General features: G+C 47.5%; 1 protein-coding gene across 7 annotated transcripts in view; it reads left to right on the top strand.

The window, feature by feature from the left end:
* The window catches only part of RNF213 (ring finger protein 213), a 50,023-nt gene that overhangs the window by 3,044 nt on the left and 27,030 nt on the right, over positions 1-19,949 (top strand). For 2 of the 7 annotated variants that reach the window (XM_030505940.1, XM_030505939.1), the window contains exons 3-28: positions 515-520; positions 1,786-1,884; positions 2,424-3,110; positions 3,203-3,384; positions 4,078-4,236; positions 4,503-4,696; positions 4,928-5,208; positions 6,307-6,575; positions 7,615-7,803; positions 8,190-8,388; positions 9,061-9,116; positions 9,377-9,530; positions 10,031-10,183; positions 10,825-10,923; positions 11,498-11,620; positions 12,016-12,196; positions 12,791-12,964; positions 13,211-13,369; positions 13,639-14,231; positions 14,491-14,656; positions 15,302-15,519; positions 16,082-16,222; positions 16,408-16,569; positions 16,986-18,126; positions 19,151-19,344; positions 19,719-19,871. In XM_030505940.1, coding sequence (XP_030361800.1) covers positions 515-520; positions 1,786-1,884; positions 2,424-3,110; positions 3,203-3,384; positions 4,078-4,236; positions 4,503-4,696; positions 4,928-5,208; positions 6,307-6,575; positions 7,615-7,803; positions 8,190-8,388; positions 9,061-9,116; positions 9,377-9,530; positions 10,031-10,183; positions 10,825-10,923; positions 11,498-11,620; positions 12,016-12,196; positions 12,791-12,964; positions 13,211-13,369; positions 13,639-14,231; positions 14,491-14,656; positions 15,302-15,519; positions 16,082-16,222; positions 16,408-16,569; positions 16,986-18,126; positions 19,151-19,344; positions 19,719-19,871 — 6,132 coding nt within the window. Of the gene's footprint in view, positions 1-268; positions 956-1,596; positions 1,885-2,423; positions 3,111-3,202; positions 3,385-4,077; positions 4,237-4,502; positions 4,697-4,927; positions 5,209-6,306; positions 6,576-7,614; positions 7,804-8,189; positions 8,389-9,060; positions 9,117-9,376; positions 9,531-10,030; positions 10,184-10,824; positions 10,924-11,497; positions 11,621-12,015; positions 12,197-12,790; positions 12,965-13,210; positions 13,370-13,638; positions 14,232-14,490; positions 14,657-15,301; positions 15,520-16,081; positions 16,223-16,407; positions 16,570-16,985; positions 18,127-19,150; positions 19,345-19,718; positions 19,872-19,949 lie in introns of all 7 variants that reach the window. The other 5 variants (XM_030505936.1, XM_030505941.1, XM_030505937.1 and 2 more) reach the window with 4 other exon arrangements.

The following is a 19,949-nucleotide window of genomic DNA, read 5'->3' as shown; positions in this document are numbered from 1 at the left end:
TAGTGAGCATCGTGCTCGGTGCTGCTTTGTGTTCCTGCTGAGAAAGTCTTGAGTAGGAGAAGGAGAGAATGCTCAAGAGTTACTTGCATTTCCAGCTGCTATAGAAGGCAGTAGCTGATCTTGTCTGTTCTGTTCCCGGTTGTTCTCCATTATCCCAGTGCAGGAGGAAGATGCCACTTCCTCCACTCCAGCCAGCACCAACAAAGAATTTCTCTTTGGCCATGACTAAACAGACATTGTGGTGTTCCTTCTTTTCTGTTCTTCATAGAAAAAGAAGAGGAATAAATCCAAGAAGGGCCCCTCCAGCTCTGAGGAGCAGGACTCTCTGCCTTCTCTGAGCACAGCACCAGCCGAAAGCCCAGAACTGCTGGATGCCTGTGTGATTCCCCAGGAAATCCAAGGCCCGGGTGGTGAAGTAGCCAAAGCGGGTGCTGCTGTTTGTGCTGGGGACAGAGGAGGCACACGTGGAAGCGAGGAGGCCTCGTGTCACTTGGGAAGGGAAGCTGGAAGCCTGGAAGCAGTTGCAGAAGGCAGTCACCGGGACGTGGATGTGCTGACCCCACTGAAGCAGAGCAGCACGGACAACGTGGCTGCCCCATCTCCAAGCTCTGCGGCCCCAGAGGAGAAGGTGGAGGGTGGAAGCACCACAGGGTGTGGAGAAGTGGTCAGGGGTGACGTGGGAGGGGGCAGTCGTGCCCCTGATGCTGGTCAGCTTCCAGCCACGAGACCAGATTCCCAGCCCTCAGGTAGCAGCAAGAACCTGACCTCAACAGGGGCGAGAGCGAGCGCTTCCTCTGGGCCCTCTCCTGGTATGGGAGCTCCTAAAAGCAAGTCTGCAACTGCTTGTGCTGGGCATCAGAGTCAAGACGCAAAGACTCCACCTGTGGTCAAAAGCTCGCAGGCTGGGAAAGATAGACCCGAGAGCAGGCAGAAAGTGAGTCCTCCTGCTCCCAGGGTAAGGGTGTGAGTGAGTGCTCCGGGGAGTATTTGCTTGAGCTGGGCAGGGTTTCCCTTTATAACTCTGAGTTGTTTCTGCTGTCAGTAAAACTGAACAACACAAGGTTGAGGTGTGGGGAGAAAGGGAACATGCCAAAGTGTTTCTTGAGCCTGGCTCTCCTCTGTTAGTTCTAGCTGAGCTCTCTCATGGAATTGTTTCTCAGTTACACTCAGGAGATGTGAACTGGTCCCTTCTCCAGCCACCTCCTCCAGGTGTGCTCTCCAGGGAGCTCAGTCACTCTCTCTGACGAGGTCTTCATGCTTTGTGGGTGTCTGTGCTCACTCATGGACTGGCTGTTGAGCTGAAGATTGCTGTTGGTCATCTTTCATTTTCTTTATGTCCCATCCTTGGGGTTCCTGTGCCTTATTGACCAGACTACTTGCCAGTGTGTCTGTGTTGGATTCCTCTTGCAAGCAGACCCTATTTCCCTTCTCTAGTAGCCTTCCTCCATGAGGCATGAGTATTGCCAGAAGTGTGAAGCTAGCCGGAACACTGAGATGTTTGGGTATCACCCCAATCTGAAGCAATGCTGGGTATTTGTGGTGTTGTACATCCATGGTCTCCTGTTTAATTGGGTATTGTCTGTCTTCCTTTTGCAGAATGAAGAGACAAAGGAGAAAAAGAAGGTCCCAAGTGAGAAAATGCATGAGGTGACTGAGAAGGCAAGTGAGACCAAAGGACCTGAGGCTGCTCTCATCAATATTTCAATGACCACACCTGAATATGCTGTGAGTGGGCCTCCTTCCTTTGCTGAAACACAGGAGGAAGAGGAGGAGGATGAGAATGAGGGAGCATCACTGCTGGAGGGTGCAACAGCTCCAAGTGATACCTCAAAGGCTGCGCCTCAGTCCGTGGCTGGTGATTCTTTGGAGAAGTCACAGAAGAAGGTGAGGCTCTTTGGTGCTGAGGAGCAGAGGGTGCTGGTCACTCGTTGCTCTCTTTGGTCAAGCAGCGAGGCTGGGCTGCATCACCTGAACCCCCTTGGCGTGCACTGGCTGCTGCTGCCGGTGTTCCCAGGCAAGCTGGAGATGTTTGTGCTTACGTTCAGCGCGGAGGCTGCAGGCGGCTGATGTGCAGAGCGGTGCCGCTGCCCCGAAGTGTCCCTGTGCTGTGCTGGGGGAGGCAGGACACTGGGCTTGGTAACTGGTCTGGTCTGGTTAGTGAGCATCGTGCTCGGTGCTGCTTTGTGTTCCTGCTGAGAAAGTCTTGAGTAGGAGAAGGAGAGAATGCTCAAGAGTTACTTGCATTTCCAGCTGCTATAGAAGGCAGTAGCTGATCTTGTCTGTTCTGTTCCCGGTTGTTCTCCATTATCCCAGTGCAGGAGGAAGATGCCACTTCCTCCACTCCAGCCAGCACCAACAAAGAATTTCTCTTTGGCCATGACTAAACAGACATTGTGGTGTTCCTTCTTTTCTGTTCTTCATAGAAAAAGAAGAGGAATAAATCCAAGAAGGGCCCCTCCAGCTCTGAGGAGCAGGACTCTCTGCCTTCTCTGAGCACAGCACCAGCCGAAAGCCCAGAACTGCTGGATGCCTGTGTGATTCCCCAGGAAATCCAAGGCCCGGGTGGTGAAGTAGCCAAAGCGGGTGCTGCTGTTTGTGCTGGGGACAGAGGAGGCACACGTGGAAGCGAGGAGGCCTCGTGTCACTTGGGAAGGGAAGCTGGAAGCCTGGAAGAGGTTGCAGAAGGCAGTCACCGGGACGTGGTTGTGATGACCCCACTGAAGCAGAGCAGCACGGACAACGTGGCTGCCCCATCTCCAAGCTCTGCGGCCCCAGAGGAGAAGGTGGAGGGTGGAAGCACCACAGGGTGTGGAGAAGTGGTCAGGGGTGACGTGGGAGGGGGCAGTCGTGCCCCTGATGCTGGTCAGCTTCCAGCCACGAGACCAGATTCCCAGCCCTCAGGTAGCAGCAAGAACCTGACCTCAACAGGGGCGAGAGCGAGCGCTTCCTCTGGGCCCTCTCCTGGTATGGGAGCTCCTAAAAGCAAGTCTGCAACTGCTTGTGCTGGGCATCAGAGTCAAGACGCAAAGACTCCACCTGTGGTCAAAAGCTCGCAGGCTGGGAAAGATAGACCCGAGAGCAGGCAGAAAGTGAGTCCTCCTGCTCCCAGGGTAAGGGTGTGAGTGAGTGCTCCGGGGAGTATTTGCTTGAGCTGGGCAGGGTTTCCTTTTTTAATCGCATGTTGTTTGTCTTCCTGTCACAGAATGAAGATGCAAAGGAGAAAAAGAAGGCCACAAGTGAGAAAATACATGTGGTAACTGAGACAGCGAGTCAGGCCAAAGGACCTGAGGTTCCCAGAAAGGGCGAAGCTTCAGTTGCAGCAGAGAGTCGCAAGGACAAGCAGCGGCAAAGGAACCAGCAACCTGCAGATAAGACTAAAGAAAGGTGAGAACAGCCCTGCTGCTCCCCAGTGTTCTTCACTTAGAAGGTTTGGTGTGAGGAGGACTAAAGGACTCCAGGCTGAGACAGGGGACTGAAGTACTGAGGTTAGGTCTGCATGTATCTTGGATACGTGGAATTAGAATTGCCTTAAACCTGAGGTGAATTACTGCTCATGCAAAAGGGAGCTGATGTTTCATTGGGAATTGTGGCATAGGTCATGAACTGGGTAATGTGATCCACTTGGTACTTGAAGCTTTTTGAGTATCTGATGACTGAAACCAAGATTGCCCTCTTATTTCTTACTCTAACAAGCAGCATGTGCTTCACATGTGTAACTCTGGATTAATGGTGTGAGGAACTGTTTTGATTAGTATAAGTTGTTTCGCTAATGTGTATGAGCTGGAAGAGTGAATCAAGTGTAGTCATTACAGGTGATCCTGCTGGGTCACGTATTTCTGTTGGCTTACCAGGTGCATGTGGCCAGAGCATTTCATGGGACCCATTTTTCCTTTTTGCACTAGGCTTTATGCTAGGCCTGCCATGTGGCATCAGTTGGAGTGAATTGCCGACAGAGCTTCTGGGTCCTGCATCCAGTAAGCTGTGGCTCAAATCTTACTTGTTATAATGATTTGTGCAATTTAAAAGAAAAGTAAATATTACAATTCTTTCTATTTTCCTTCTAATTCTTTCTTGTAGTTCTCTGAGCAGAAGTGATGGTGTCACAGTGTATTTCCATGCAATATTATCCAGAGACTACAAACTAAACCCTGACACCCAAAAAGTGTTCATCAGGGCTGAAGGCATTTCCCCCTATGCAGACTGGAGTGACAACATTTGTGAGCTGATCTGCACCAAGTAAGTACCCTCTTGAGTCACACAGAGGCAGAGGAGGGTTTTGGCTTTGGAGAACAGGATGCAATGTGGTACCTCATTTAACACAAAAGACTGTAGCTTTATGTGCATGGGTGGCTTTTGCTACGAAGGGTTTTCATAGTGAAGAGAACTATTCTGAAACTTTCATCGTGAAAGAATAATCACCATTCCTATGAAAAATGGAGTGAAGCCTGGAAAAGGAAGTTACATGGAACAGCTGACATGTAACTGTGTTTTGTGTTTCCTAGGCATCTAGGAGTACATGGATACCTCATTGAAGGCACCGTAACTCTTGCAAAAGAAAATCTGAATAAATCAATTCCTTACAAGTACTGGGTTGCCTGTGGAGAAGGGGAGTATGAGTTCATTTACAAGCGCTCAATAGGAAATCACTATGTGAATCGCTGCTTGCTGATAAGAAGCAACTTGCTCAACAGTGGAGGTGAGCTGCCCTGCCTGCATCTGCAGCTCGGGGTGATCCTTGGGGCCTTTTGTGGTGGGAAGATCTCTAACTTCATGGGCTAACATTATTATTAGACAGCGCTGGCTGAAGTTGGAGGCTTAATGGGTCAGTGGAGGCATCTCTGTGCACAGCTGAGAGTCAGGCACGTGCAAATGTGTGTGTGCTTCTCAAATGATTGTTTCCCTGTGTTCTTTGTGTTGCTTATTCCAGAATGGCATCAGTATGATGATATTGTGTGCGCAAAGCCGTCTGTAATGAAAAACTTCTGGAATATGCTTTCTCGCAATGAATATAAGGATGTGGTGGAAGGAAAGAAAATAGCTGCAAATATTATGTTAGAAAGTATCTTCAGCATTCTTGGAACCTGGAGTTACAGCAACCTGAGAAGCTTCATCTTCCAGTTGCAACAGTTTTATGTTGTTACAAGCGAACCATGGGTGTTTGATGGTAGGGAAATGCTATGGACGGAGTTAAACTTTGGCCGAGAGCAGGTAATCTTTCCTTCTAACAGGTACTAGAAAACAGGCATTTGGTTACTAACCACAGAACTTTAATTTTGCTGTTGACTTTGCTGGGTTAATTTTGCTTTTCCTGTCAGAAGGTTCAGGTGCGACAGAATGGGTGGGGATCCTATTGGGGTGACTGCCTTGAACTTGAGTCACACCTTTGCAATTAGGTGCAGTTCTGAATATCCCATGTTGGTCAGCAGCAGAGCTGTGATGTGGTGACTTCTTACTTCAGTGGGTTTTCTGTCTGGATATTTATTTCTTAAGCCTGGCCCTCCAGTATTGCTGTCACTAACTTACCTGCATTTGTCGTTCTCCAAACCTACCTTTTTTTGAGACAGGCTCCTCTTGGCCCAGTTCTAAGTGGCGTAATTATGAAATATGGCAGAAATGCCACATTATCTTTTTTGAGGGCTTCAAACCTGTGTCATGGCTGCTTGTTTCTAGCTCTTAGCAGCCTCGCTCCTCCTGGTGACAAGGGAGAGGCCACAAGATGGCATAACTGCCCGGCTCAGCAGAGCCCACGGGTGTTCCGTGTCACTGCTGGTTTTTGGAAGGGTGATTTTGGTATCACCAAGCACCACAGTACTATGGACCCCCTAAGTGTGGTTTCAGAGTAGCTTCTGGGGGCTGTGGATAAGGACAGAAATCTCTCTCCCTTTACTGACTCCCAGCAAAGCCTGAGTCTGCTTGTGGCAGGTGGCAGTGGCCTAAGGCAGTGTGGGGTGTCCAACTGCTCAGCCCACTGGTTCCCCTCCCGAGGTCTGCCCCGGTCCCTTGATGCTCCCCACCTCTGCTGGGCACGGGAAGGTGCAGCAGTAGGTGAGTGGTGGGAGCTGGTAGCACAGAGAGGGGCACCAAGCCCTCACAGGTACTGCAGTCCCACGCCTGATGTTCTGGTGGTGGTCGGTACCATGTGTGCTTAGGTCCAGGTACCACCATGGTGCCAGAGGGAGTACAGGGCTAGAGTGTCCTTGCTGTAGCTGGCAGAAGAAAATGGCTTCAGGAAAAAAAAAGGCTTGTTGGGGATGTAATGCTGTGGTTGGTTTGTAACTTCTCTTTTCTTTTTTTTTTTTATCCTAGGTGAATGATCTGCTGCTAAAATATATGAGGGAAATTGCTCTTCCTTTCCTTGCACCTGAAGATGCAAAAGCATCGCGGGAGGACGTAGTAATAAAAAATAAAGTAGCTCTGGGGCTCACCATTCTCACAGTAGTTGAAATACTTGGGCTTCCAGTATTTAAAAACGATCTGGCTAACCTGTGTAGCCTCCTGTGCTTGGATAATGTGCCACAACAAGCCATACAGGATGAGATTCACAATATCAGAAAGGCTTTTCCACGACCTGCTGAGTACGTTACTGAAGCACTTACAAGGTAGCCAGCTGGGCTGGTTTTGCTGCAAGTGTAGCACCCTCTGATAGAGCAACAAGAAATTCAGTTCTCTAGTGTCAGAGAATCAGAAAAACCCCTCAGATTTGAAGGTACCTTTGGAGGTCTCTGTTCCAGCCTCTTGCTCAAAGCAGGGCTAGCATGCAGGCAAGGTCCCAGACGAGTTCTAAAAAGCTCCAGGGGTGAAGATCGCACACCCCCTCTGGGGCCCTCTTACAGTCACGTACCTTTTTTGATGCGAAAACTATTTTCCTTTTGCCCAAATGAGATTTCCCTTATTGCAACTTGCTACTGTTGTCAGAGTAGTACGGTGGGTTACAAGTGTTGTTTTTTTTCTTGGATATAAAAATCTAAGTTATCCTTTCCCGTCAAGCCATTTCTAGCTTCTCATCTGTTTGCTATTCATACAAACTCCAGTGGGCAGGACCATCATGTATTTACTCATTTAGATTTAAATGCAGCGTTTGGGTGGTTCTTGTCTCCTCTGATGTGCCCCATTACATGTGAGCTTTGCTGATTTTTTCCTTGGTGCTGTTTATTAGGCTGTTATCCCACTGCTTATCTGGCACTCAAATCTCTAGTTAACTTGCGCTGCTGCAGGTATTCTGCTTCCTTTTGGAGACTTTGTGGTGCTTCAGCCCTACCAAGGAGACTGAGAATTGTCCTTCAAATGCTGGGCTCTGCACATCAGTGTCACCCGGTCCCTGAGTGAGCTGGGGGCTCACGGAGAAACTGTAGATAAAGTCTTGGTGGTACTTAGTGCTGTGTTAGTGGAGTTTGTGCAGAGAGATTCAGGTAGGATTACAGCTTTGAGCCTTATACTTTTACTATGTTTACTCCTCAGTGAAGAGAGGATTGAGCTAAAATAACTACTAGAAGTTACTCGAAGGTTCATAGCGAGATTGAGATGTGGCCTTCCCCTCCCACCCCGCAACATTCCTGTATCCTGTAGAAAGCTGTTCTTTCACTGTCTGTGTTTGCTTTGGTATTTTTCTTTTAGTTGGAAGTTATGGCTGACAAACTTGTGCCAGAGATGCATTGATGAGCAAGTAGACCACTGGGTGTGGATTCTTCCTCTTCTGCATTTCTTTGGTGCCCCTTTGCAGCGTGACCAATTGCCGATGGAAGAAGATGCCTGGGCAGGGCTGGAAGGGATTCCATTTGCTGAAACAAGGAAGAAGCAAGATCCGTGAGTCTTCCAGGATTACTACTTACATCCAGTGTCCTGCCACTGTAATTGGTGGTGATCATCTTACTCTCTCTTTTTCCTCTCTTGTTTTTACAAAATAAGAAACATGGCGTGGTGGTGGCTATTTGGGATACATGAACACAGACATTGGTTGCTCAGAGATTATGGCGTATAGCAAAGCTGTGCAGTATATAACCTTTCAAACACAAGGGCTTCTGCTTAGTAGTCTGGCATTGCATCTGTGATCATGGGTCTTGGGGTCTTCTACTGATCTTCAGCTGTAAATTGAAAAAGCACAGAAATGAGAATGAGTCCTCTGGGGCTGAACGAGCTCTTAGCCTTTTGCACCTTGAAAACTTGAAGATTTTGATTTGTCTTCCCTCAAGGAGGACCCTACTACAACTAATGAAAGCAAAGAAATACTTGATGGGATTAGATAAGACTCTGGTCAAGTCCTGGATCTGTGTGCTGCCCCTGGAGAGCCTGGCTGAATTTATAGAAGACTTCTCCAATGATTTGTTATTCATTCTTCAAGGTGTTTCTTACAGATTGGAGAACACTGACCTTTTGTGGACCACTCCTCAGGTTTGTCTTCCGGTAGCTTTACCCAGCTAAGGGATAAAGGCTGAAACTGGGCTATAGCATCCTTTTAGTAGAACTGACTGTCACTGAAGGGAATGTGCTTGGTGGCAGGTCAGAGCACAAAGAGCTTAAACTTGGCTAAAAGCAGAAATAGTTGCTCTGAATTATTATTAGGAGAATCCTAAGAGGAGATGAGAGGTTGTCTCTGCAGCAAAGAGTGTTGGCGTTGATGAGAGAAGGATCTGCTTCTCTGGATTTGCTCTTAGTCACTGATGGCAAATATCTTCATCCTGAGCTCCTCAGATGGCTGCTTGAAACTGCCTTTGCACAGCCTCTGGGGATTGGGCTTGGTGCTGCTGGTTTGAAAGACTTTCCTGCCTGTGCTGAAAACACTTGTGTCTGTGTGAGGACAGAACTCTACGCTGCAAGTAATGGTCAGTTTAAACCCCTAGACTGTAAGAAGTGCAGGTTTTGTTTGTACAAATAATAACCACCTGTATGTTAACCCTGGCAGCCAGTAAATAATTTCAGCAATTTCATAGTGTACTTCTAAAAGCATTGGACAAGGCACAGGAAAACATGGAATTCCCTCTTTCACAGCATCCCCATAACTAATGAGAAACTGGTCTCTAAAATTCCTTCCACAGCTGAACATTCCTATCTTTCTATTCTTAGGTTGTAAAGAACCTTCTAGAGATGCTGCTGCGTACCTTGGATGAGAAACAGGCCAGGTAACTGAAGGGCACTCCTGCGAGAGTGGCGTCCTTTTCACTTACACCGCGCCTGTGGGGTGGTGGTACGCTCGTAGTGTGGGTGTGTGCATTGAGTTCTGTGCGAGTAAAAGATTCCTGAGTTTCTACCTCTGGAGAGCAACGCTTAAATCCACCCGAGGGAGGATGTTAGTTGCCCCACTGTATTGAACTTGGAGGGTGGCTTTTCTTTTTTCCTCTGAGCAGAAAAGAAGTTCTCCCTCTTTGTTCCTGTCCTTCAGGGCTCTGGAAGCTCACTCCTGGCAGTCCTGCTTGGCCTGTTGCCTTAAGCTGCACAAGAGGATCTGCAAGCACATGAAGTGGGGGAGGTTGTTCACCGTTCCTGTCGCTTCTACCATGGTGCTTTCAAAGGTTGCCAGACTTCAGCCCACAGCAGTGAGTAGCAAGGAACCATTCAGGGCTTGATAGGAGCAAGATAGGTTGAAGTATTACAGCAAGGGTACAAGGGGCTGAGTTTAGGTCACAGCCATTCTCAATTTGGAAAACTTGATACTCTCAATAAACCAAGTACCTGTGGTACTTTCAAATAGTTGTGAAATCATTTAATGATTTTGATTCTTACTGAAATCAGGTCCCATGCCTCAGCTGGCTGTCGGGGTTTGTTTTATCTGGGTTTTTTTCCCCTTAAACATGTGTTGTCTTTACTCTCTGGAATAAGTGTTCTTAAGAACAAGCTATTTGTAAGTGGTGTGTTTTCCCAGCCTCCCTCTATCTTTTACTCAAAAAGAGGTGGGTCTGTGCTGGGTGTGTTTGTGCTTTGGATGCATTTAGGCCTTCTCTTTTAGAAATACTTAAATCAGTTGTATGTTGCCGACCTGCTTGAACTGTTCTCATATTTATTTATTTATTTGCCCCTTCCTTTGTATGTGTGGCAGGTTCCAAGAGATGCTGTGCAAGAACTTCCAGTGGTGGAAGTATTCACTGAAGCTCTGAGAGACACTCGAACCTGGTTCAGAAATGCTTTAAAAGGGAAGTTAGTGAAACAACACTCGGAGTACGTGATGTTCTCTTTTCCTTGGGAACTTCAGGTTTGTCATCTTATTATAATATGGTGTTTTACTGTAGCTTAACCATATAGTCTTGAGTCTAATGGCTCTTTAGTAGGAACTGTAGCTGCTGTGGCTGGGTAAGGAATGAGATGGGGACAGGCAGTAAGAACTACAAGCTGAGAAGCTGCATTGTTTTAAACACTCTTGGGCTGAAAAGCAAAGGGCTTTTAACTGGTGCTGCTCAGCTTGCCTTATTTTTCCTTTTAATCTGCTGTTCCAAGAGGCATTCTGGGATGAGGAGCTCCCCGTTATTGGTGTTTAGTTGGAATTGTTGTCTTGCTCACCCTGTACATCCTACTGGCTTCCAGCGGGCAAAGCAAGGAGCAGATCCTTATGGCCTGACTTGCTCTTCTCCCAGCCCTTCCTGGGACAGTTCCAGCATCAAGGTGGAAACGGTTCACCCGAATGTCTCCTTTAGCAGCTGGGGCATTATGACACTGGGCTTAAAAGTTGCCTTTTGCAGCTCTGGGAGGGCTCCTTTTCTTCTGGATAGAAACATCTGAAGGGACTGCAGATTGAGGAGCATGAGGCTTCTCCTCAGCACAGTTCTTCTAATTTCCTTATTTGAATGTTAAATCTAAGCACTTAGTGGTTTGGGTTTGTTTGCTTTTCACCTGCAGGCCTGGGATGAATTTGTAAAGATCAGCTTTCCAGATGAACAGTTCACTGTGAGGTGGAAGACAACTTTACTTGAGGATCTGGAGAGAAGAATTCAGGAGGTAGGGCGGACTACAGGCAGGCACTGCATGCTGGTGGGCCACGTTCGGAGCAGATAGACAGTCTTCTGCTGTGCATAAAGAATAGCTTCTAGAGCCTGAATGGGCACGTGAAAACACTGTAGCTTTGGTCATAAAAATTGCCATTGCTGTTATAAAGTGTGTTCTGGAGGGTTAGAAATTGGATGTGGAAATGTCCAACTACCACCCCTATACTTTTAAGAAACAGTGAGTGTAAAATAAGCACCCAAGGACTTAGAGAGCAAAGTTGGTGCCTGTCTTCATTCGTTCTACCGAAATAACAATTTTTGTCCAGGCTCCCAAATGCACACCCAAATGTGTAGGTCCTTTCTAAACTGAGCTTGTATATCTCCTCATCTCCTTTCTACATCAGTTGCAAAATACTTTAAGCCATTGATTTTCATGGTATAATCAGGAAACAAGTATTTCCTGGTGGAAGCTTGGCTTGGAGAGATGCATATTAGTTCCTTTTATTGTCTTTATAGCAGCACTCCTTCATGCTTTCGGAAGAAACACTTTGGAAACTTTAAGCTGAAATCTCCCTTTTGCCCTGTAGGAGCCTCCAGTGAGCCAAATCTTGGTCTACTGCTGTCAGTACTACCGATTTCCAGAGCTTGACTCTTCCATTGACCAGTGCTTCTGTAAATGTGCCACAGAGGCTGTAACTGCAGCTTGCCAGGTATTGTATTTTCCCTCAAGGTAGAAAAAGTGACATTTCCTGTTGCATGGAAATCCTGTTGCATAGTTTAGTGATGTGTGTTGTGGTGGAAGGAGAGGTGTACATTGCTCTCGTGGCTTGAGTTGCTGTGGATTGTTTAAATTTGTTAAACCATCAAAAAAAGGATTGATAAGAAATCAGGAAATGAGGATCCACTTATAAAGGGTCCATGAAAACTACTTGTAATGCTTTTGCCATCCTGACTTCTGGTGTCAGTCATGAGCTGAGGCTTTTTTGGAATGCCCCAGCGCTGGAGGTGTGACTTCTTGGCATCAGTGTCTGACCTCGAGACAGATGGACACAGTGTAATTCAGACCACTGATGCATTCCCCCCCTGCCTTGTATGCCTCGTGCAGACTCAGAGCAATCTCCTTGAGAAGATCTCATCCTACAACTTGGACAGATTCAGCCAGCTTGTATCAACGATCATTGTGAAGTCGTGGCCAGCCAGGAGCAAACAGATTAAGGATGATTTTGATGAGATTTTGCACCATGTGCTCACGTGGCCTGACATCAAACGTGTCTTCAGCTTTAGTGGTATGTGTTAGTTACATTTGTGGGAGTCTTGTGGAAAGCTGTTCTCTGCCTCGTCACTCCCACTTTGCAGAGCAGCAAACAAATACGTAAAAATCGTCCTGCTCTTGTTTTATTCCTCTTCTCAAAGCTCAAGGAATTCAGCCTGGTGCTGGAGAGGAAAGGCTAAGGGGAAGCTGGTATTCCTCTTGTGCTAATCCACTGCGGCCGCTTCAGGATTTGTACTGGAGCCTGTAGCTCAAGTGGATTTGTAGAACGTAACTTCTTTCTCTGAAGTTCTAATAAGTTATTGCCACACAAAAATGCAAAAGTGTTGGTTGTGTGACTGGATCAAAATGGCTTGTGCTTCCTCCGCAGGTTTTGGGTATGGGCTGTGCATGGGAAGGTTCCTGCATTGCTCTCCTGAGATCCTGGCTCTTTCTGTTCAGGAAGACATGAGGGGTTGGAGGGTGGTGTGATGAGTTCATGGGCTTTTGGGTAGGGATTTGAATGGGAAATGGAAGGACTCCGTATCATGGCCCTGCATAGTTGTTGGTTCTGCCTGGTGCTTGTGGAGCAGGGCTGATCTGGGGTTTGCATGCTTTGTTTCTGGAACAGGAACAAACACAAAGCTTCTAGAAAAACTTACAGATGAGGCAAAGAACGTGATGGTCATCGCAGACTCTGTGTTCATGAGTGTCACCGATGACATCCAGAGTGGGAGTATCCTTGTGAAACATCTGGAAGAGATTTTCCAGCATGAAGAACAGTTCATCTCGATCTGTGAGATAAGTAAGAGCACTGTTCATAGGTGGCAATCTTGGCTTAGGGTATCATTGTAGTGATCAATGGCCTACTCAGTGATTAGTAATGCTAATTAGGAGCTTCAGCCATTGATAGGGCTACTCTTTGTATGGAGCTCCGAGGTCCAGTTGTGGTTGTCTGCATTTCACTGTGTGTGACTCTGCAGATCCAATCCTGGGTGCAGGGTGTGGGAAGCCTCTGCCTTGCGACTACAGACGAGTGTTTTTCTTTCAGAAAACCAGCAGCTGTTACCTGAAGGCAAAGAACTGCTTCGGAGAGGACTGAAAGATTTGCTGCGGAGGAGGCAAGAAGAAGTTACACTTGTCAGAAAAGAGAAAAAAGCTATAGGAACCTTTCTGAGCATGTGTAGGAAGGTGCAGACATCTGTGAAAGGTAGTGTTCTGGGAGCAACTGGGAAGTGGCAGCTTGGGAAAACATGGTTTTCCTTGACAATGGCTGGGCTTTGTAAGCAGGTTTTATTCTAAACCACAGCAGGGTTGAGGGGTGGGGGAAGTGTAAGCCTGGAGTATCTGAGGGATCAAGCAAGTGCTTGTGCATCATCAGGTGATATTTGTAGGGTCCACAGGCCCAATAGCATCTCAGCAGATTAGATGAAGTAGGCTGGGCACCTGATCCATCTGTGATGTGTCTCTCTTTTAAAGTGAATGTAGGTGAAGTGGAATTTCAACATTTGGAAGATCTTCGCTTAAAAAGACTAAACAGAGTAGTGAATGTGGGAAAGGCACACCTACAGACCTACTACAGCTTGAGCCCAAAGCTGAAAGAATTTGCGCAGAAAATGCACACTTTTAAGGACAGCCTGATCTTCCAGCAGTTCTGGGAGGAAGCAGCACAGGAGGCAAGACGGGAGTGTGAAAGTTCGGAAGAGGAGGAGGATGATGACATTGTTTATGTGTTGGACCTTGATGATGTTTTCGGTGCTCTGATCAGCCCTTGTTTTGAGAGCTATCAAAGGCTGTGTGATGATCTCAGAGCTGGAAGTCTCACGCTTTCTGCAGTTGATAAAATTTTTCAGGAATTCACAAATCGTCCTGAAGATATCAAAACTGAACTAAATATCATGTGTGAGCTTAGCCCTGGAGAAGACAGAGGTTGGGTCAATCAGCGATTTTGGCAGATCCAGCAATACCATGAAATGCATTTAACTTTTGATGCTGCGAAGATCATTGCCAATGTCAAAGAGAGTTTAAACCTCTCTGGCGACTTCAGTGTCCTGGAGAACTTGCTGCACATAGTAAGTATCCACTTCAGCTCTGTGCTGTTGGAGTGTTGGCTGAAAGCTCAGGTAAATCCGAACCTTCTCCAAGTCTGTCCCAGTCTGCCAGCAGCCATTCCCTGTCACAAAATGCTTATTTGAGATAAAAATGAAGTGTTCAAACAAAGTGCTTTTGTGTGTTCCTTTGGTTAGGGAGTAGCTTTCCTTTCCTGGCTGGAGAACAGGTTGTATGTCCTATATCTACAGTGAAGGTTTGTTTTTACCGCTTGCTTTCTAGACAGAAAAACTTGAATCATACAAGACACAAAAGCTGGATTCCATCAGCCCTGAGCTTATGCACGCCAAGAGACTGCTGCAGGGGGTCACTGTGAACCGTCGTGGGTGTCTGAAGGAGCTGGCCCAGCAAAAGGAGTTTGTCTGCTGGGTCAGGGAAGCACTGAAAGGTGTGTGCTGCTCACCCAGGAAATTGGGCAGATAGTACTAGAAAGGATGCCAGTTTGTGTGCGGGCAGAAGGAATGCCATATCCCTGACCCACCTGCCTTACGCCTTCACAGCTTCTGGTGTTGATAGTTACAAGCATATCTTAGAGGCTTTGGTGTGGAATGTGCTATGAAGCAGTCCCTTTAAGCAAGCCCATGCCACTCGTGTGCTGCACATAGTCTTGTGCAGCACCCAGTAGCTACCCTACCTGATAGCTGGGCTTGGTCTGAAGGGTTGTAATAGCTGTAATAGTTCAGATGAGTTATTTGAGAGAACAGAGACCACCCATTTAACAGGATGGCAGGGGTCTGGTTAGTTGTGTGTCACCAGCTCAGCTGTCTTAAATGCAGAGAAGACACCCTTGGCACTGCATCCATCCTGGTTGTGAACCTGTGGCTTCTGGCAATGCAGAGAGAAGCCAGGGCCAAAGGTGTCACTAATGCAGATGAATCTCCTCGTAAAGCTGCTGGCAGGATGGGCAGGGGGAGGTTGCAGAGGAGATGCTGGTCAAACGCATTCTTCCTGCATGTTCTGTAGAAGGTGGTGATGTGGAATTGCATTAAAGCTGCCTCATTGGTTGTTCGTTCATGTGTTTTTCTCATTTAAGGTATAAATGAGCTGAAGGTATTTGTGGACTTGGCATCCATCTCTGCTGGGGAGAACGACATGGATGTGGACCGTGTGGCATGTTTCCATGACACCGTGCATGGCTACTCTTCCCTGCTCTATGAGCTTAGGCAAGACTCAGGGTTTGATGACTTCATGCAGTGCTTGAAGAAGTTGTGGCGAGCCCTGGACAGTGATGAGAATCTTCCCAAGAAACTGGTGAGTTCTGCTGGAGCAGGTCTTCTCTGCATCCTCTTCTGTTTCTGCCTGCCAAGAGTGACTGGAAGATTGACTGCACAGAGCAAATTGCACTTGTGTGGGGAATCACAGCAGCTCTTGTTATTGGAAGAAAAATATCTTCTGTTTCTGTGGCACAAAAACCCACTGCAGTGACTGTAACTAGTATAGCATGGATCTCTCCAGAGCACTGCTGAGGCTTTCATGTGTGACATGGTGTAGCTTTGCTCTTTCCAGAGTTTGAGGGATGATGCGAAAGAGGAAAGGCAGGTACCTGGAACTGTGTCCTAATCTTTGCAGCAGGGCATGTTCTGCAGCAAGAGGCATTGAAGCACTGTGGGCTTGGTTTTGTTCAGCCTCCCATGGTGTTGGTAAAGAACAGCCATGCAGAAAGCTGAGCTGTGGCCTGTAATCATTCCTGTCTTCCTTCCCCATCCTGAAGCTATTATGCCAGCCCAAGCTGTCTGTCCTGAACACAGATATAATCCTGGAAAGAAGTGTCAAGACAGCGATTAGGGCAGTGCCATGTCTTCTCTTCCCACAGCGTGCTTCAGCTCAACACTTGGAGTGGTTGAAAACAGTGAAAGAGAGCCATGGGTCTGTGGAGCTGTCGTCACTGTCACTGGCAGCTGCCATCAACAGCAGAGGAATATATGTTCTCAGAGCACCAGCCGATGGCCAAAAGGTGAGGCCTGTCCCTCCTGCAGAGAGCACTGCTGGTGTGTTGGGAGATGTGCTGTAGCTGTTCTCCCGCTTTGCACAGCTCTTCTTGGGAGCTGCTGCCTCAGAAGCACTCCCCTTGCTGGGCACAGCACAACCGCGGGGGTAGAGCTTCAGTGCCCAGCAGCACTAATGGCTTGTTCTCTGCAGGTCTCTTTGGACAGTGTCCTGCGCTTCACCCTCCCGGGGAGCTCTGGGGATGATGAGGCGTCATGGACATACTCCCTGGCAGAGCTCCGTGAGCTGCAGAACAAGCTGATGCTCATGTCAGCAAAGGGAGAGCAAGGCTTGGAGGTGGAGAAGTTCTCTGAGGTCAGATCTCAAACCCAGTGGATTGCTAATGTTGAGGCTGGGGTTGGATTTTGCCATGAATATCGGCTTTTAGGACTGTGATTTAGAGCTGAGTTGCCGGGGATGAGTGGGAGCAGGCAGAGAGATGTTCCTACTTCTCTGATTCCCTGCTAAGGTGAAACTGAGCTGCAGACTGGACGATGGACTGGTACCCTCATCCTCTGGGAAATCTCCTGGCTGGGAGGGTTGCTGTGCTTTTGTAGCAAGCTGGGATTCCTGACTGCCTTTTAGAGGGTCTTGTTACTGTACAAGCCTGACATACCTGGCCTGGGACCAAAGCCTTTAATTTCATTGAAACTTTCTGTGGTTTCATGACTGGGAGTTGTCTTGGTAAATCAGCTTAGTGTGTTTTTAATCTCTCCTCTGTCCTCACACAGATCTTTTTCAATGTCCAAAGACTTGCACAGGCCTTTATAGACCTTTACTCAGCTGGGAACATGATCTTCCGCTCCTGGCTTGCCCATGTGTATTGCTCACCCAAAAGAGAATCGTGTGTTCTCATGGACTTCTCTTTGGGACCAATCCCAGTGCTAGAAGCACAAGGAGATATGGCAGCTGTGCTCCCAGGCCTCTGCAAGACGATGGAGAGCTTCCTGGAGAGTTGGAAGAGCTTCATGTATGAGAAACGACTGCAGCATTTCTACCTGAACTACTACACTGCAGAGCAGCTGGTGTATTTGTGCACGGAGCTGGGGCAGGGGGCACTCAGCCACAATGCCCTCATGATGCTTTCCTTCCTGAAACATGACTGCACTGAGGAGGATGTCCTTAGAGCCTTGGGGAACGAGGTGCCTCCCAGCTCAAGGAAGGCTATTTCTGACTTCCGAGTGATGCAGGATGGGGGGAAGGATCTGACTGCACAGCTGGAGTACATCTGGGAGTGCTACATGAGCAACATGGGCTCCTTCCTTCCCAACTGCCTGGATATCGACACGTTGGGTGGGTGGCTCAAGAACCTGGCCAGCTGGGAGAGAGAGCAGGTCACAAGAGACTTCCCCCAGGATCTCCTGTATGTTGGTCAGCCCAACCTCATCACATGCCCTCGCTCTGAGGTGCTCACATCTGCTCTGGCTATTTACATGAACAGCCCCAACCAGCCCCTTCCCACCTTTGATGAAGTTCTCCTGTGCACTCCTCAGACCACTGCTGAGCAAGTGGGGCTCTTCCTCAGGAGGTGTCTCATTCCCTGCAGCAGAGGAGAGAAAATCTACACCATGCTGTACGCAGATGAGCTGAGCTACGACGTGAGCTGCAGAGCAGAGGAGCTCTTCCAGCACCTGCAGCACTACAACAGCACCTATCGCCTCATCATTCTGTGCAACTGCGAGAGGGAGCACAGCTACATCCCTTCTGTCTTCAGCCAGTACAAAGTGCACATGATACCCCAGAGGCCGCTGCCTGAAATCCAGCAGTACCTTCAGCACCACTACAGAGTTGCTCAGCCCTCGGTCTCAGCTGCTTCTGTGTTCAAGGACAACATGTGTGTTGGGATTGTGTCCTCCAAAAGAGCTGGTGTGGGTAAGATGTCGCATGTGAAGTGGGGTCTGCTGAGTGTTGAAAACCAGAGTGGGGTTCACCTTGCCAGATTTTGTGTCCAAGTCATAGCATCTAGTGAAAAAGAGTGATTCAGACCACAGTCAGTGGAGTGAGGTGGAAGCTGTAAGGACAGCTCATCTTGTCCTGAGATAAGCATCTCTGGAGATGGTTCATCTTGCTAATCTGATCCCTGTCACTGGCTACTGACTTACATGATTAACACAAACCAGAGAGCTAATGCTGGGGAAGATTAATCTGACCTCCTGAGGTTAAAATATGCCTGTGGGAAGATGTATGTGAGATGGGACAAGGACTGTAAAAGCCTGCCTGCTCTTGCATAGGAAAGGATTGTTGGCTGTCTCTTACTGCACAAGGCTAGAGGGCATTAAGTAGAACTACTCAGCAGGCTGAAAAGCAAACAGAAGAAGGTGGTTCTTCAAACAGTGCTTAGTTAAATTGTGGAACTCAAAGCTTTACACAGGCTTAAAAAGTGATTAGGTATAGTCACTAGAGAGACGTCCATCAGGGGTGATTAAACACAAAGATACATCTCTGACATCGGAGCTCCTGAGCTGCGGATCACTGAGAAGATACTGGGGAAGAGCTGCTGTCAGCTGTGCTCTTGCCCTGTTCCTTTGCTCTGTCCCCGGGGGAGGCTGGCAGTCCAGGCAGTGCTTTGGCTGTCCAAAGTTTTGGCTTTAAAAACAACTGCGTAATAGAACAGATTCAATCCAAATAAAGAGTAAAGCCTTTCTTGGGTAGCCTGAGCAAAACAAGCCATGTAGGTAATGGCAGCCTTCAGTAGCCAACAGCAGCCATGGCTTTGGTTCCAGGCTACAGCTGCTCTAACTGGATTTAGGCTTTGTTTTTCTGGAATGTCTTTTGGGAAGGTTCAGAGATTTCAAGGATAGGGTACTTAAACATTTGACTTCTTTCTGTTATGACCTTTATATGATGTAGTCAATATTGACAGCTGTAATTCTTGCGGTGTTTTTGATGATGATAGGGAAGTCTCTGTATGTGAAGAGGCTACATGAGAGACTGCAGGAAGAGCAGCCTGACTGTACAAAACTTCTGAAAACCATCAGACTCATTGAGCCAGAAGTGGATGAAGACAAAGTGCTAAAATCTCTTCTGCCTTTTCTGAAGAGAAAACACCAGACAAAGCCCATGATATTCCATTTTGATATCACCTCTTCAGTAAGTACATCCTTCCCACACTGACTTATCCTACAAGTTCTGTGTGCATCCTTGCAGAATTTGTTTCTTTAAAGTGTTCATTTAAGTAAGCCATTTCACTAGGATGTGTTTTGTAATTCTTGTGTAAGTAACATGAAGAAGTCTTTACCATCAATGTGGTTCAACTCTGGAACAGGTTGCCCAGAGAAGCTGTAAAGTCTCCAACCTTGGAGATGTTAAAAACCTGATTGGACGTGGTCTTGGGCAACCTGTTTTGAGCAGGGGGTTGGACAAGATGATCTCCAGAGATCCTTTCCACCCTCAACTGTTCTGTGATTCTGTGAAGTTTTGAGTAAATACAGAGGAAATGCCTTTGTGTTGTCTTTCTGTGACAGGTGCAAAGTGGAATTCCAGAGTTTCTCTTCAAGCTGTTGGTTTTGCAGTACCTGACAGATAATAATGGAAACATGTGGCTACGACAGAAGTGCCATTTGTATATCATTGAAATCCTTGAGGTATCACCAGTGCCAAAGAAAGCAGCAAGACACGTATGTACACAGCAGTAGTTGATTTCTTTGAACTTCTCAGTCACTTTGCATGTATTTGTACACAGCTGCACATGAGCT

This window comes from Strigops habroptila, chromosome 14 (assembly GCF_004027225.2).
Source record: "Strigops habroptila isolate Jane chromosome 14, bStrHab1.2.pri, whole genome shotgun sequence".
NCBI classification, from domain to species: Eukaryota; Metazoa; Chordata; class Aves; order Psittaciformes; family Psittacidae; genus Strigops; species Strigops habroptila.
The sequence above is the reverse complement of the archived record's forward strand: the minus strand, read 5'-3'. Positions and strand labels throughout refer to the sequence as shown.